We start from the raw sequence: 15,704 nt of genomic DNA, 5'->3' as shown, positions 1-15,704 counted from the left end.
ACACTGATCACTGATCTGATTTGGCCTGCACTGCTGGGTACAATACAAAAGAGAAAATTAAAAAATACCCAACTAGAAAAACCTCACTGGAGCTAAAAAGCAATGAGCAGCGTGGAAGATAAGAATTCTGGATGACTAAATACACAGTAATATGAATATGTTAAAATACAGTATTGTATGTACCATTTTTAAAAGAACTATTTCTTTTTTATTAAAAAAATACAGTTAAATCAGATCGCTCCTGAATGTTCTGGCTGTCATTTCCTTTAGCCAGTAGAAACCTGCCTTTCTGGTTTATGAAGCCATGGTACTAACATGTAAAGCAAGATGTTATGACTCATTCGAACAATTCTTTGTTCTCTCTTGAAAGCATTGCTGATGATATTTTCAAATATAGTTGAGTTTACCCCTAAGAATGCAAGCCTCTAGCAAGTCTGAGCTTAATGCAAGGGAGATTATGTAATTTTTGCAGTGCCATATGATGTGAATGTAGTCCTGTTAACACCTTTGATAGTTTCAGTTTGCAGTTTTGCTGAATTTTGCTGTAATTTTAGCAGGGGAAATGATGGCTTTTCTTAGTTCGCAAAACTTTCTTCAAGTGCAGCAAAAATGTATTTCAGGATTAAGAAGTAGCCACTTAGGGATTCTTAACACCACTTGAAGAGGCAATTTACTTGTATGAAACCCCGAAATCACGTGGCTTGAAATGAGAACTTTAATTGAATATGAGGTTGCAGTGGTTTCAGTAAGGGTCAGTGTTTACCTGAAGAGTGCTCCTCAGTGCTGGGAAAATACGTGGTTAAGGAAGGTGAGGTTAGAAGGGTGTGGGGATACTGCTGGCTCTCATCCTGGCAGTTCCCTTGCGAAGCACTGCCTTGTGTACATGCAGGCATTGGTGAAGGATGTGAAAGGGATTGGTGAGGAGGGCTACAAAGACTACTGCAAACAGTCTGTTTTGGCAGAGGATAACTAAAGTGTTGGGCATCTTGCCGCTGTAGGGGTGGAGAACCCCCGGCCTTTGTAAATTGGATGGTTTTGCTCGGCATTTCCCCACAGCTGGACCACCTGTTTCTGCAGGATGTGCAACGATGGAAGTGTTAACTGAGCTGTGTCAAGAGAATAAATTCACAGGCATTTATGTTTTCTCTCAGCCTAGCAATATAAGCAAAAAGCAGGTAAAAAGCTTTTTATGCATTGTTACCATTTACCTCTGAAAGGAAAGAAGGGAGTCTTTAATTTCAGCCAAACCAGGTGTGAAACGTGCGTGTTTCTTGCGGATAACACAGTAGCTTTAGCCTCCGTAGGATGAAAGCTGTCCCAAAGATTCTTTATGTAGAGCCCATTGCAGTCCTCGGCTGACTGAAGAAGACTTCCAGCCAAGAAGGCTAGCTGAATCCTAAACTGGTGCAGAGCGATGCAAGTTAAACTCTAAGTCTTAAGCTTCTTTGTTGCGTTAGTACGTTTAATTACTCCCAGGAGTGTGTATTATTATTGTAAGATGCCTGAATGGAAAACTGACAGCTTCATCTTTGCTGCTGGATTACTATTTCTTAGTTCTGCTAATAAAACTAACTGACGCTATGAATAACATTACTGGTCAGACAAAGAGCGGAAAGCTCATTGAAAGCAAACAGATTTGAGCTTCACAATCACAAAAGCTCAGCATGCCTTTGGTGGGCACCACTCTGTGTCCCCTGTAAGCCATGGTGCAGGCAGCCCCTTTTTGTGCCTTCTGCAAGGGTTTACTAAGGACACTTCAGTTAACCGTGTCAAAACCCTGTAGCTCTGAGCGGCTGGTAGTGGAGCTCCTTCTGTCTATAACATTCTTTTAATGTGTAGTACCCACTTGGAAGTGTCGCCCTCATTTATGCATGTGGGTTGTTTGGACTCAGGGCTGCTCGTTTATTTTGAGATTTTCCTGTGTCTGCTTCTAGAGATGCCCGTCCAATCCTAGGTTCCCAAGACATTTTTGTACTGTTTAAGTGATAATGGAAACAGTTCCAGTGGTGAAGGTAGTTTGCCTTATATGACATATGAATGATGAGATAACTATACGCTTTTTAGTGGGACATCTCTCCTGCTTCTTTGAATAACAACTGATTTAAAGGTAACATGAGGCAGGACTGGTAAGCAAATATATAGTAAATCTGGTGAATAGCATGGATACACAATACCCAGCCTTACCAGAGTTGTTTACCTTGTCATGGCTTGCTTAGAGTGTGAGTGGCCAACATGGCTCTGCCCATGTGACTAGTTACAAGCCCTAACCAAATGCACCTGCTGAAAAAAAATGGATGCATCTTCACTGTTGTTATGTGATTGCTACTTCACCAGCAAAGCTGAATTAAATTATTTTTTAATCAATTACTTTGCCATTTTAATTTTGAACTTATTTGTTCGTAGGCTAAAAAGTGAAATAGCACAAACAATATCCCACTGCTTCCTCTTCCTGTTTCTTTTCTCCGTGGTGATTTTACTACAGTCTAGCAGTTTATACAATACAAAGTAGTTAACTAAAACCTAGTTATGACTTATATTTTCTTGTGGAATTTAGGACTGCAATAGTCAAAGGCTCTAATTCATTCTGAGGGGGGATCATTCTGTGTAACTATTCTCAATCTTCCTAGTCCATTTGTTGTTGGCTGCCAGGTGAACCAACAAATAAGAGGCATTCAGGTGGAGGCAAGCTTTTTATAATGCATTCTCAACAGTACAATGTTGTTTGCAATATTGTCCCCAGCATTGTTTGCAAAAACTGGCATAGACCCTTAATGAAGTACTATTCAAGAGAACAATGGGATTATTTCAATTCAGGGTGTTGGATTGCTCCCACTTCTACTATCAAAAATATTTTAAAAGAAAACAAATAAAACCCGACCTTCTTTACAAAGAGTAGTAACAGAGCAGCTAATGATGTATAGTTTAGATCCTAAGGGCAAAGTTTTGCCTCCTGATCTTCGTTGTCAGAGTTTGAGTGACAGGCCCATACTGGAAGCAGAGTATGATTTTAGAATTACAATGTGTCATGGGGATTAGAATTTTGATCAGAGAGCAGAAATTTTCTAGAAAAATGTAAGGTTCACCAGCATCATGCTTATGCAGGTACAGTCAAATGGGGTTTTTTTGGTTGTTTTTTTTTGTGTTTTGTAACTATTGACCTGCCAGCTACCTAATAGTATTTACAGAATGATTGATTAAACATGTATGAGGACAAAATATTTTCTTCTGTACAGCTGAAATTTTTTTTAAAGGCATTGGGAACTGCCGCCTTCTTTTTTGGACAAAGCTAACTGAATGCATGAATGCCGCTGCACATAGCTGACAAAGGCAGAGCATCTTTGTGAAAAGGCTCTGTAAATTCTTTCCCACAGAAGTCAACGAAAGGGTCGGTTGTCCTGGGCTACGTATTTCGTCACTTAAACCTAGTGGAGATAGATTACTTCGGACTGCGCTACTGTGACCGAAGTCATCAAACGGTGAGTAAAAGACTTGGCAGATTGGATTTTCCATATGTAGAATTTACCCTGTTTGCGCCGTTTGCCTGTAGAACATTAGATTGTCACACTTTCACTAACTTTCACTATTTCTTGGCTCAGGTTTCCAGTAATAATTTCTTCATGTTTGTTTGCATTAAAGTCTTGGAATAGCCATTAATATCTTAGATAGGAACAGAATCAAGTGCTAAATGTTGTTGAAAACTAAATGAAGGAAGTATAAATAGTACAAAATTATGATATGAAAGTAGGATTCATATTTGTTCCCTTTTAATTCTGCGCCTGGCACCCAGTGCTTGGTGCATTATGCTGTCCAGCTTCGCTTGGCCCTTCCATGTCTGGGAAGTAACATCCCTGAACAGGCTGCTTCACTCGGACCACTTGCTGAACACCTGTTTCAGAGTGTATCGTATGGTTGGTGTGGTGGCTGCCTGTTCACTGGTAGAGCCCTAGGAGTCAGGATGTTGGCAGTGACATTTTCGACTCTGCCTGAATCATCTCTGTGTCCTTGAGCCCATGCTCTCTTGAGCCTTCTTGACAGGCACTCACCAGATGTCTGAGAGCTTTTTCCACCAAGAGATTACAGTCCTAAATAGGCAAGAAAGTTGAAACCGGACTGAGATGTTTCAGCCAAATCAGGCAGTGGCTTGGGGCAGTGCTGTCTGGAGTATTCTCCTTAAAATGGCCTGTGCAGGGTTACTGCAGTCAGAGGTGAGGTGCAGGGGATGCTCAGCAGGTGGGACCAGTGCTGTATTCACAGGGTGGTCTTCATGTTACCTTAATTTTATAAAGGGAATAATGCCTGGCCTGTGGTTAAATTAAGTCAAGCAGTTATGTTTTCAAAGTCACTGTTCTACGTTGAGAGTATCTGCACAAGACCCTAACTGCAAGAGTTGTTATGTTTCGTCTAAAAATAACAATAAATTATTGAATCGGCTAAATATTTGCCAGTTTCTTCTGTTTAGCAGAAGCTGAACATGTAGAGACTGAAGTCAGAACGATATTAGCAGAAGATTATTAATTGTTGCTGAGAGCTACAGAATGCCCTTTATAAAGAAAGTATATCTTTATTTCTGTGCCATAGTCTAGACACTAATTCAGTTCCTTGATAAGCTTCTAACCAAGTTTCATTCCATGGAGGTGAAAGTCATATTCAACTGTGAATTAAAGGTAGACTGTCAAAACCAGTATTTTTGATTTCCTGAGGAAATTGAGGTGTGAATGAAGAGCAGGTAAGTATTTTTTTCTCTCAAAAGTGTTTCCCTTTTTCCTGTAGAGGCAAATAAAATAGAAATGGCTATTACTGGGAACATTTCCAGAGACATACACACTGTATTTAATGGTGTATATGGCATTATGAAAATAAGAGATTACATTTCTTCTGTGAAAGGCTTAACACATAAAGGCACATTTTAGGACACATCCTGTTAACAGACTAGATGATTTGATTTTATGATACCAGTGCATTTTGTGTTATGGTAGCATGCATGAGCTGTAGGCCATAACCCCAACATGCTGTATTTGCATTTTTCTCTCACATGATGCTCTAGTGGTATAAATTTAATGTTAGCCTTTGTCTTTATTCTCTGGCCAGCCCAAGGCCAGGACACCACCATGCTTCTTGATTTTCCCATGGATTAGGAAGGCATTCATCCCACTTCCCTCATTTTCCTGCTCTTGCACTGACATTGGTCATGTTGTGGGGATATATTGCCATGGGCTACCTCTGCCTGCTGTGCTCTCAGGTCTGTATGCTCAGAACAGAGCTTCCTCATAGCAGGGGAGAAAAAAACACAACTACGCTACAGAGCAGTTGCGTGGTGCAGAGACAGAGTGCTACCCATCTCATGTTAGCTCCAGATCTTGGAGCAGTACCTGCGTTAGCACACTGACATTGGTCACGTCGTGGGGATACCCACTTGAACTAACTGGGGCTAGGCAAATGAGCTTCTCTGCGGTACTGAATTAACATGGAGATACAGCTTTCTGTGTTTGTATTTCTTCCCTTAGAGCCCTAAGAGAGTATCAGTATGCTGTATATTGTGAATATAATAGCTCAGATTAGCATTATATCGGATAAGAAAAGAAGGATATTTGCATCGCAGCCTGCTGTACAATGCAGACATGCCTCCTGCAACTTTAGGTTAAGCGGGTTTAGCATGAGGGTTCAATTAGGGATGGTGAGGGGGCAACCTGAGCAGTGTGAGATTGTAAAGTGCAGCCAGGTTTCTGGTTTAAAAATAAAGGTTTTATTATCAACAGACCTTTAAAATGCTTTTGGTTGTCTAGTGCTCTGCAGTAAGGGAGTTGCAAAATCTTTTTTGTAAGAGACACTCTAATAGCCTGACTCTTTTCAGAGCGCTTTTGTGATTTGACAAGAGAATGCCTTTGGGCTTCAAAAATACCCTTTCCCTCATCAAATTCTGCTCAGCTTTTCCTGAGATATTATGCGTTAAAATTGCCATTTCCATTCTCTCTTTTGTGTGCCTCAAGAAAATACTGGCCTCCTGCCAGAACAGTAATTAGCATGACTATCCTAAGGCACACTGGAGATGCCACAAAGGCAGTAGCAAAGAGACTCTGTGGGGAGCACCTGGGAGCTGCAGCACGGTGGGAACCAGAAGTGAGGGGCAGGGAACCTGCATGGCCCTCCCAAGACCAGCTTACCTGGTAGCATTTGGCCCCTCCTTCACTAAAGGAAATGTACATCACTGGGCTGCTGTTTTTCCCAAATACTAAAGCGATGAGAGACTAAAAGGCAGGACAGTTTCCTAAGCCACCTTCAGCTTCTGCAACACAGATTCTGGTGATCATGTCTCGCCTGAAAATACCAGATGGGCCACAACATCCCACATTTCTGGCAGATGAAGACAAAAATGCCCTGTCAGTCAAGACCCAGCTGACCATCCACATTAAGAAGCATAAAGACTGTATCTGGTCTCAGCTTAGCCCAAGTTGAGCGTCAGCAGTCTCTGCAGCAATGCAAAAGGCTCAGGTGGAGGGCTGATGATGAAGCACACTGAGAGATTCAGTGGCACTCGAAGAGAACTGGTCTTCCTTTCAAAGTATTTGCACCAGAAAAGGTACTCATGTACTACATGAAAAAGCACCATGTAGTTTGTCAAGCAAAGCACTCAGAGGTTAGGAAACACTACCGACAACCTATAGCATTAGTTCAACCCATCTGTTCATTCAGGTATAGTTTATAATACAAGATTTTTAATTAATTATTAAATGTTATATTTTAATTAATTATTACAAGATACTTTTTGTTTTTCCTTAGGAGTCCTATCTTGTTCAGAGCACAAGATAGGTATAGCTTATGCTGTTCTGTCAACTCGTAATACTCCAGAGCCTGATTTTGCAAATTAAATACTCTCCTTTTACCATGGAGAGTTTGGGGAAACCTGAAATGTCAGTTGTGTAATATGACCAAATTACTACACTAGAGACAGTGTCATCCAATTTGTGCCTTATCCTACTGTTGATGGTCTTACCAGTACCATCCAGTTCTGTCAATCTGTTTGCGGCATCCAGTTATTCTCTCTCCCATGCTAATTAGTTTGTTAGCTGTTCAGGAAGGGACCATTTTAATGTTATGCATTCATATACTACATAGCACAGTGAAACCTTGTTCACTGATTAGAGCCCTAGTGGTACTACTCAAATAATTATGATACCACCCCCAGAAGAGGTAGCACACCAACACAGCACTTAAAAGACCACCTAGAAGTGCTGAGGCATGCAAAAGTACTGGGGAAAATAACAAAATGAGTTCTTTCAATCCCTTAATAAAAAAAATGTTTCTTTTGTGACTGGGTTGCATTCTTTAAAATACATAGTTTTGTCCACGCTGCTTTATTCATCATTCAGTTAAATATATAGTGTGACAAAAAAACTGACAGAGCAAATAATAAAATATTCCCCACCACGAGCAATGTATTAATAGGTAGCCAACTTCCAAACACGTTTTTATGTCTGACACTAACTCAGGAGCATGGTTTTAAAACTAATTAACAAGGTAACCTTTTTCCCCTTCCCTTAGGAAATCTGCTGTGGCCAATCCAAAACATATCCAATCCAAAATTCAAATCTAGGCTTCTTGCCAGCCATTATGCGACTAATTCCCACAACAGCCCAGAGAGTTTTAGCCATATTCAGTGCACAACTGAATATATGGTTACAGCTAGAGCACAAGGTGCTGTTTGTTGCATGGAAGCTTTCCCTTTATACTGGCCATTCTTAAGAACTTACACAATTTCACTAAAAATAGCAAGCTAGCAACAATTGTCATAAGACACATAAAACTAAACACAGTAGTACACGTTTACTCATTTATGAACCTTCCAGATAAAACAGCGTCAACTTTTAATTACCCATACACAGGCGAACAACAGGAACAGGCGTTTTCACAATGTTTTGCTACAGCCCAGCCCAGGTGCAAAGCCTGCAGCACAAACTCGGTCGGTCACTGTGGCAGCATCTACATGGCAGGGCAGGTGTACTCCCTAACGTGGCCCACCATTGTGGTCTCTGGCTGTACCTCCTGGCTGCTTCCCAGCTGCATGTCAGGACAGAGCTGATGTGCGCACCACTCTCCCACACACCTGGGATTTCCCTGCCAAAACCTGCAGGAGCCGGGGAGGCACACAGCACTCCTCTCGGGGGACCGGTAGAGGTGCCTGCCTGCCAGTGCAGAAGCCAGGCGAAACACGGGCCGGTGGACCTCCGTGCAGAGAGAGAGGCTGGAGCTCCATGTCTGTGCTAGTGCAATCTGTGTCCCCACCACATGACCAATGCCGGTGTGCTAACACGTGTGTACCGCTCCAAGATCTGGAGCTAACATGAGATGGGTAGCTTTCTGTCTCTGCACCATGCATCCGCTCTGTAGCGTAGATGTGTTTTCTTCTCCCCTTCTACGAGGAAGCTCTGTTCTGAGCATACAGACCTGAGAGCAAGGAGGTAGCCCATGGCAATATATTTCGCAGCTGCGTAACCTGGAGGGCACGTAGAGACAAAGGGGAGATGCACGTCTCTGTTTCTTGTGAAGCTGAACTTTCTACTGTGAGTCGCTGTGCTGCAGTGATAGATCAGGTCAGCTGTGGCAAAGCTGAGCACAGAAGCCTGTGCCATGAATTGAGTACCCCTGCTGTGCAAACTCTTATATCAGAAAGATGTTTCCTGTTCCATCCAGCATGATTAATAACGTAACTGCAGCGTGCTCAGATTGCCAGGTTACTGAACCAAATTGGATAGGGTAACAGATTGAACAGTCTGTATGTAACTTAACTATGGAAAGAAGGACATGATTTTAACAAAAGATTTCTTTGCAGTCAAAAATGTCTGTTCTCTAGGGAATTACTGTCATGTAATGTAGTATATATTTTGATCTCAAGGTCTTAGAAACACAGATGAACTGTACTTAGCTTGTATTTTGTTTTTGTATGGATTTGACATTTGCCAACAACCATGGTACACTAAATTATCTAGAAAGAAAAAGACTTCTTGTGATTTGCTTGTTAAAATAGATGGCATAGCCAGCGGAAGGAAAATGGAGACTGATAATATTGATTAGAGGCTAGAAATTTTAGAAGATTGTTAATGGATTAAAACAACCTAGACAAAGCTGATGGTCAGGTGAATTAAAGGCAGTAAGCGGAAGCTTTTAGGGTGTAGCAGAGTCAACAGGATACTCACACTGGTGATCTAATACTATATATAATCAATATAACTTCAGATTCTAATAAAGACAAGACAGAAGCATTAAATACATATTTGTAAGTAGGAATTGCCTGATAATGTATAAATTTCTTATATAAGGATGTCTTGAGCTTAACATTTGCACTAACATTTGCAGAAAAAACTGGCAAAATAATTCTAATTGTTAATGTTGTCTTAGATTGTGGAAAAATCTTGATAATTTCAGATTATAATTGAAAAAATATTGGGTTTTCTCTTGAAAGTTGTGGTTCTTCCTGTTGTAAATGTGAACAAAAACTGGCATGCGTGGCATGATGGGTACAGCTTCGTAAGAATCTGATTAAGACAGCCCAGGATTTAGTTTGAGGTTGATAGATTTTTCTCCACCAGACACTTCATTGATTGATACCATGGCAAACATTTCAACCTAGTTAATATTTTGTTTCAAGCAGGTTCATGGAATTTGACCCAGGTTTAATCCTATGCAGATACAAGCAATGAAGATTCCAGATTTGTGGAAAAATGTTTGCAGTCATTTAAAAGGGCTAAATATGAAATACTGCATGGTGCTTGGATGCATACTGCGTATACAGTTGGTTCGTATGGGAGCCAGATTTGTAAAAGTACAAAGGACAATAGAGCCTGTCTATTCTTAGATATGCTGTATTTTAAAACATTTTTTTTTATAATTTCTACCTAAAAATTAAAAGGGAATTATTTTCTTTAATAACATTGTACATTTATAATTAGTCTTAGTTAAAAAAAAAATTAAACTAGTACCATATGGTCTTTTTAAATAACAATTAGTAAACTAGTAGCCATCACTTTAGTAATTGGATAGTTGCATTGATTAGGACTATTTAGAAATAATTTTTTTTCCCTATTTCTTCTGTAAATTGTTATATTCCCCTTTTCACATTCACAGAATTTATCCCCTGCAGTTGGATGGGTATATGCTGGGCCTTCCACCTCTTTGCAGTAGTGGTGAGCTGTTTGTAAGTCAGATAACACTTGCTGTCTGTGCAGGAGAGATACAGGTGGGAAATCACTGAGAAGTGGCATGCTGGCTGCCAAACAGATAAAAAGAGTGAGGCTGCGTGTTGGAGCTACTTTGGCATTCACAAATGTAGGGTTTGTTGTCAGCGCCTGCTGTGCAAATGTGCTGGATTAATAAGACACTCTGCTTTTTTGTTCCATTTCTCTTGGTACTTTAACATGTGAGCTCAAAACTGTGACTATACCCAACACTATTTATATGTATATGCAAACATTTAACAGGTGTCTAATACACATTATTATGTGTGTGTGTGTATTTATGCTTAGAGGGCTCTGTTGTTGGGGTTCTTGGTTTTATAAATGTTCTCATCTTTATTGTCTAACGTTGGCTTGAAAAATGCCTTTTCATTCTCCATGAAATTCCATTAATCTTTGGCTTACAAATAAAATGTTAGAAATCTCCCTCTTCTCCCTCCACCCCTTGCATTCTTCACAAAAATTTTGGCAGCCTTTGAGATAATAAATAGCTACACAGTGATTTAAGCATGGGTCTGTGGCATTGCCACAGTGCTAAATACTTACTACAGAAATGAGAAGGCAGACGAGATTCTTGCCTCTTCCCCACCACTCTCTGTCCCAGCAGGAAACCGGTCTGAGCTGAAGCGCTTAACTTCACCTATGCAGCACATGAACCTCGAGGCCCGTGGTACCCTCAGAAGAGTGTATTTCCTCGTGCCAGCTGATGCTTATTTCCACTAGCACGAGTAGCAGCAATCTGTCTTACAGGGATGAGGACTGAGAGTGCAGTTCCTCCTGCCTGCTCAGTTTGGGGGAAGGAAAGGAAATGTTTAGCAATATGAATAACCGGATTTGTTCCCTCTTCTCTCTTCAGATTCCTTCTGAATCTGAACTTGCAATTTTGCCCCCCTCTCCCAGGCCTGGAAATTGCCTTCAGAAGACCATACAAAGAACATAATTTGAATTGCAAGTCAAGTACAGCCCAGTGAGAATTAAAGACTTCTAATGCAACTCTGTTTTGATTATATTGTCTACAGGTGCCCTTACAGTCTTTAATGGCCTGGCCCAATTCTGATTTGTCTCATGGCAGCCAGTGAATTGCATGGATACAAGAGGCAGTGGATTCAGGTTGCAGAGACAACCATAAATCTGTAACTGTTTTGTGCTTCACTTGCAAACTTGAATGATGATCCATCAATATAATTTTTTTTTTAAACAAATAATCAATCTACCTATGCATATAAAGCTAAACTGCAAAGAGAACTAAAGACAATATATCTTGAAGCCAATTTCAGTTCACTTCAGGAGAACTTAATGAAGGAGTTATCGTGTGATGGATTTTGATCTGATTTTGAAACTCTTGCAGTGTAACACAAAGCTGCCAATGATAAGCAAGCTAGCTTGACAATGTATTGTTCATATTGTGATGCCACTTTTGGGAAGAGGTCAGACCACACTCTGACTGCATTTTGTAGCCAGAGTGTGCACTGCAGAGTCATTTTGCTGTTTTTCTGCCTGCTGACTGTAAAATCTCTGTCTCAGCCTATTGTGCTAGCTCAGATTGTTGCTGATAGGGAGTTCTAGTAGGATGTTTGAACAAGCGTGACAAGTTTTTCTTCCCACCTTCTGTTGAGGTTAAGAGGTTTATATTGGAATAGTTATTGGATGTATTCAATACAAGCATGTACTGAATATTTTTTTTCCTTCAAAATTTAGGAAATTTTCTTAGCAAACATTCCTGGATTTGGAATAGCAACGGCCAAGAACAAGGCATACAGCTGTTTCCATTGCAGTGGATCAGCAGTTAATGGAAGTAGTTTGTTTTCATGTTTTGCCAAAATAATGATAGTTGTTTACAACTACTTATGAAATAAGTTGCTTGAAATTTTCCACTCAAATGCTTTGTAGTGTTATTCCCTCCCTTCTTTATGCTACTCCTTCTAAGAGTGAAATTTTCTAGTCCGGAGAAGTTCTCTGGATAGAGGGGGGAGATTTTTTGATTAATCATTTTATTCTTATTCTCTATAGGGTTAGTTCAGGGGTGTAGGTAAGGAGTTTCTTTATTCATTGGTCTGTGTAGTTCCTCAGTTAAAAAGGGTGTGGGTACTAAGGGAGTAGATTCAGTTGGCCTCATTTTGCCCTTTACAGCAGCTGTGTTCTGCAGCCTTTTTGTTTCTGATGTTTTAAGAAGGGGTGCCAGTCTCAGTAGGTCCAAAAAGTTTGTGTATGAGGGAAGAGGATTGAAAAAAAGGAAGACAAGAATGATCTTGGCAGCTGCCTCTGTACTTTCTTCCAAAACTGAATCATAGAAATGTGAAGCTGATGAATGGAAGAAATGAGTTGCTGGAGGGATTACAAGTGCAGGATGCTGGTGACCTGTGTAGCCATAATGGGAAGTACACAGCTGTTCTGTGGTCAGCAGTAACATCAGAATAACTTTTATTAGAAGTTTGATAAAGGTGGGGCAGAGTAATGAGTGAGAAATTGTACTACGGATTGTCTGTTGATCAAATGGTGTGGGAACCCTTGTAACAGTTCATCCTTCTGTGGTGTACTAGGCGTACCTCGATCATCTCTGACACATTTGTCCCACTAGTCCTGTAAACCATCTTGTAGAAAAGTCTGTGCCCTCCCTGCCTTGGTGCCAATTCCAGTCATCCACTCTCCCTGCTACTAGAAACTGTTTCTGAAAATCAAAACTAATTTTTCTTTGCTTCTAGTCAAGCCAATTTCTTCATACTTAGTAGACATGAAAAAAAAAAAAATCATTATGTTCTTACAGCAGTTTTTCAGGTGTTGGAAGAGTGTTGTTATGCCTGTTCCCCCCTACAGTCTTTTGTTTTTCTGCAAACAAGTGAAGCCCCTTCATTCTTTCCTTAGGTCCTAACTTAGATGCTTTGTTCTTGCTGTTTAAATTTAGAATTATCCTACTTAATGTTAATCTCCCAGGAAGAAAATAGCAAGGTTGCACATCCATATACTAGCTATAGCAGATCAGGTAGACACCAGCAGGTACTTAGTATGATAATTCTGTAAAGCCAGCTTGTCAAGAGCCTGAGATGTGGTGACTCTTACCAAAAAGGTTTCCTTTTAGGAAGATCCCTACTCCCAGAGAAGATATGCAACATCTGACTTGTACAGACAGTGTTTCTCTGAAGAAGATGGCACAAATTTGTCCTTAGCAGACTAAAGTGTGTCGGGCTGCTAATAAATATCAATATGTGAATAAATATAGCATTGCAATTGTTCTGTATATTAGTATTAATTTTCCATGTTAAGTGACTAATTTCCATAATTATCTGTCTCACAGTACTGGCTGGATCCTGCAAAGACCCTTGCTGAACATAAAGAACTGATAAACAGTATGTATTTAACTTGAACTTAAAGAATGTATCTGAAGATGAGGTAACAGAGGCAATGTTTCATATATACAGCCTGTACAACATTCAGATTCTAGTCGCAACAGATTGGTCGTTCTTGAACAAATTTATTACTGCAGTTCATAGCTGTACCAAAATTTCACACATAGATTGAACATACCATCATTTTCCAATAATTTGTGTGATTATTGTCCAAAGATTTTGCTGTGCTTAAATTTTATGTTAGAATAATAAATGGTGCTATTCTTAGCTTGTGTAATTAATTTTATAGTAGCTGTGATACCTCTACCGTACTGTACTGTACCATAACCGACTTAGATTCCTTTTTTCTTCTAAAAGTAAAGTAGTGCCTTTTACTGGTAATAGTCTGCTGTTACTGTCACTCCTCAGATATCACAGATGCAAGATCTGTTATTTTTATTATAATTAAAGAACACGATAACATTATTTTACTTAAGAATTTGGAGACCTTCTATAAAAAGATGTAGAAGTGGAGCATACATGGAATAAATGTAGCTGTAAGAATTTCAATACTGAGTTAATTGAATCTTTTGGGAGAATAACATTTTTAAAAGGTGAATTAGAAAAGCTTTTACAAATATTTCTTAATATAGTGGAAAAAGTATCTAAAGGTCAAAATCAAGCAGTAAAAAAAATCTTGGAGAAATAGTAAGTTAGCCATTAAATCTAAAGTCAGATCTTCAAAATAAGCAAAAACTCCAAGTAGACACACAAGCTGTGAATAAATAAACACAGGACTAGAAAAATAATAATAAAAATGCTTTCCTTACTTTTTTCCCCTCGTGTAATGAGTATAGATGTACAGATTTGCTATGTGGATGTAAGGTTTTTTCTGCAACTGTCAAGTTTCATAAAATATTAAGATAGGCTTCTTAGTAGCTGTTTTGTAGTCAGCTAGTAACAATTCATAACAATTAACAGTTCATAACAACTAACTTCTCCACCAAATGTTTTCTCCCTTAGCTGGACCACCATACACTCTGTATTTTGGCATTAAATTCTATGCAGAGGATCCGTGTAAACTTAAAGAAGAAATAACAAGGTACAGTATTTAATAAGAGTGTAGTTCGTTGATTTCAGGGTAGTAATCTGTTCCAGCCATGTGCATAGTGTTGTGGTGTGGCTGGGATTTTTTTTTTTTTTTCTTGAATATCTGAATGTTTTTGCTTGAACATGTATGTGTAGGAAGAGAATTCTGATTAGCTTCACAGTGGTTGGTATGGACAACTATTTGGAAGCCCAAGATGAAAAGCTGCTCTCTGGTGCATCAAAAAACCCAAGGGACTTGATGTGCATTTGTTATGGGGTTTTTTTTTCTTTTTTTTTTTTAAGGAATGCATTGTCATATGTGCATTTATATTGTGCTATAATCAAGTAGAGTTTACTTGGATATCAAATATAAATACAGGGAATTTTCTTCTTTATTGGCCATAGCTTAAATTCCAGAACTGTTTTTCAAGAGGATTTCTTTTGGTCTTTCTAAAAATATGCAAAGGAAATTGAAGAGTTGCATGCTTTTGATTCTTTTGACTAAGCTTGGCCTCTACAAAATATGAGGATGCATGCACTAACACATGCACATGCATGCACACAGACATATACACACACATGCTTGCCTGAACTCTCACACACAGGGTTTTATATTTGCTTTTTTTATGAAAGGTCTGAGACAATTAGTGCTAGGTTCAAAAGAAAATTGGAGAATTTGGATAGGTAGGCTGGACAAAATTAGTGTGCTGGCTTGCATTAATAAATCCCAAAATATTTCTTTTGATGTCATAGGAATATGACACATGAGAATTCATTAGAATGCACGCAGGGGTTTTAAGTTTCCTTAGTCAGCGGTGGCAGTGGTTGCAGCACAGGCAGAATATTTTTCTTGTACCAGTGTGAGAAAATTCTTTTGTTTCCATACTGGCACAGCAGGAATGGAAGTCTCCAATGTAACAAGATTGAGGCTGGCCTGATAAGAATAATAAACATGGTGACTTTGCAGGTAAAAGAGCATAAGCTGGCTGCAGTGTGATGCCCCTGTACTGTGGAAGTTTGATGCAGTTTTCCTGTACTTTTCCAGAAGCACTTTCAACCCTGCTCT

The 15,704-nt window shown here is 39.5% G+C and overlaps 1 protein-coding gene across 1 annotated transcript in view; it reads left to right on the top strand.

Annotated features, from left to right (window-relative positions):
- Positions 1 to 15,704, top strand: part of EPB41L4A (erythrocyte membrane protein band 4.1 like 4A) — a 136,108-nt gene that overhangs the window by 49,193 nt on the left and 71,211 nt on the right. The window contains exons 2-4 of the mRNA XM_075726547.1: positions 3,372 to 3,476; positions 13,519 to 13,570; positions 14,573 to 14,651. Coding sequence (XP_075582662.1) covers positions 3,372 to 3,476; positions 13,519 to 13,570; positions 14,573 to 14,651 — 236 coding nt within the window. The remainder of the gene's footprint in view (positions 1 to 3,371; positions 3,477 to 13,518; positions 13,571 to 14,572; positions 14,652 to 15,704) is intronic.

Source organism: Pelecanus crispus, chromosome Z (genome assembly GCF_030463565.1).
Source record: "Pelecanus crispus isolate bPelCri1 chromosome Z, bPelCri1.pri, whole genome shotgun sequence".
Classification (NCBI taxonomy): Eukaryota; Metazoa; Chordata; class Aves; order Pelecaniformes; family Pelecanidae; genus Pelecanus; species Pelecanus crispus.
The sequence above is the reverse complement of the archived record's forward strand: the minus strand, read 5'-3'. Positions and strand labels throughout refer to the sequence as shown.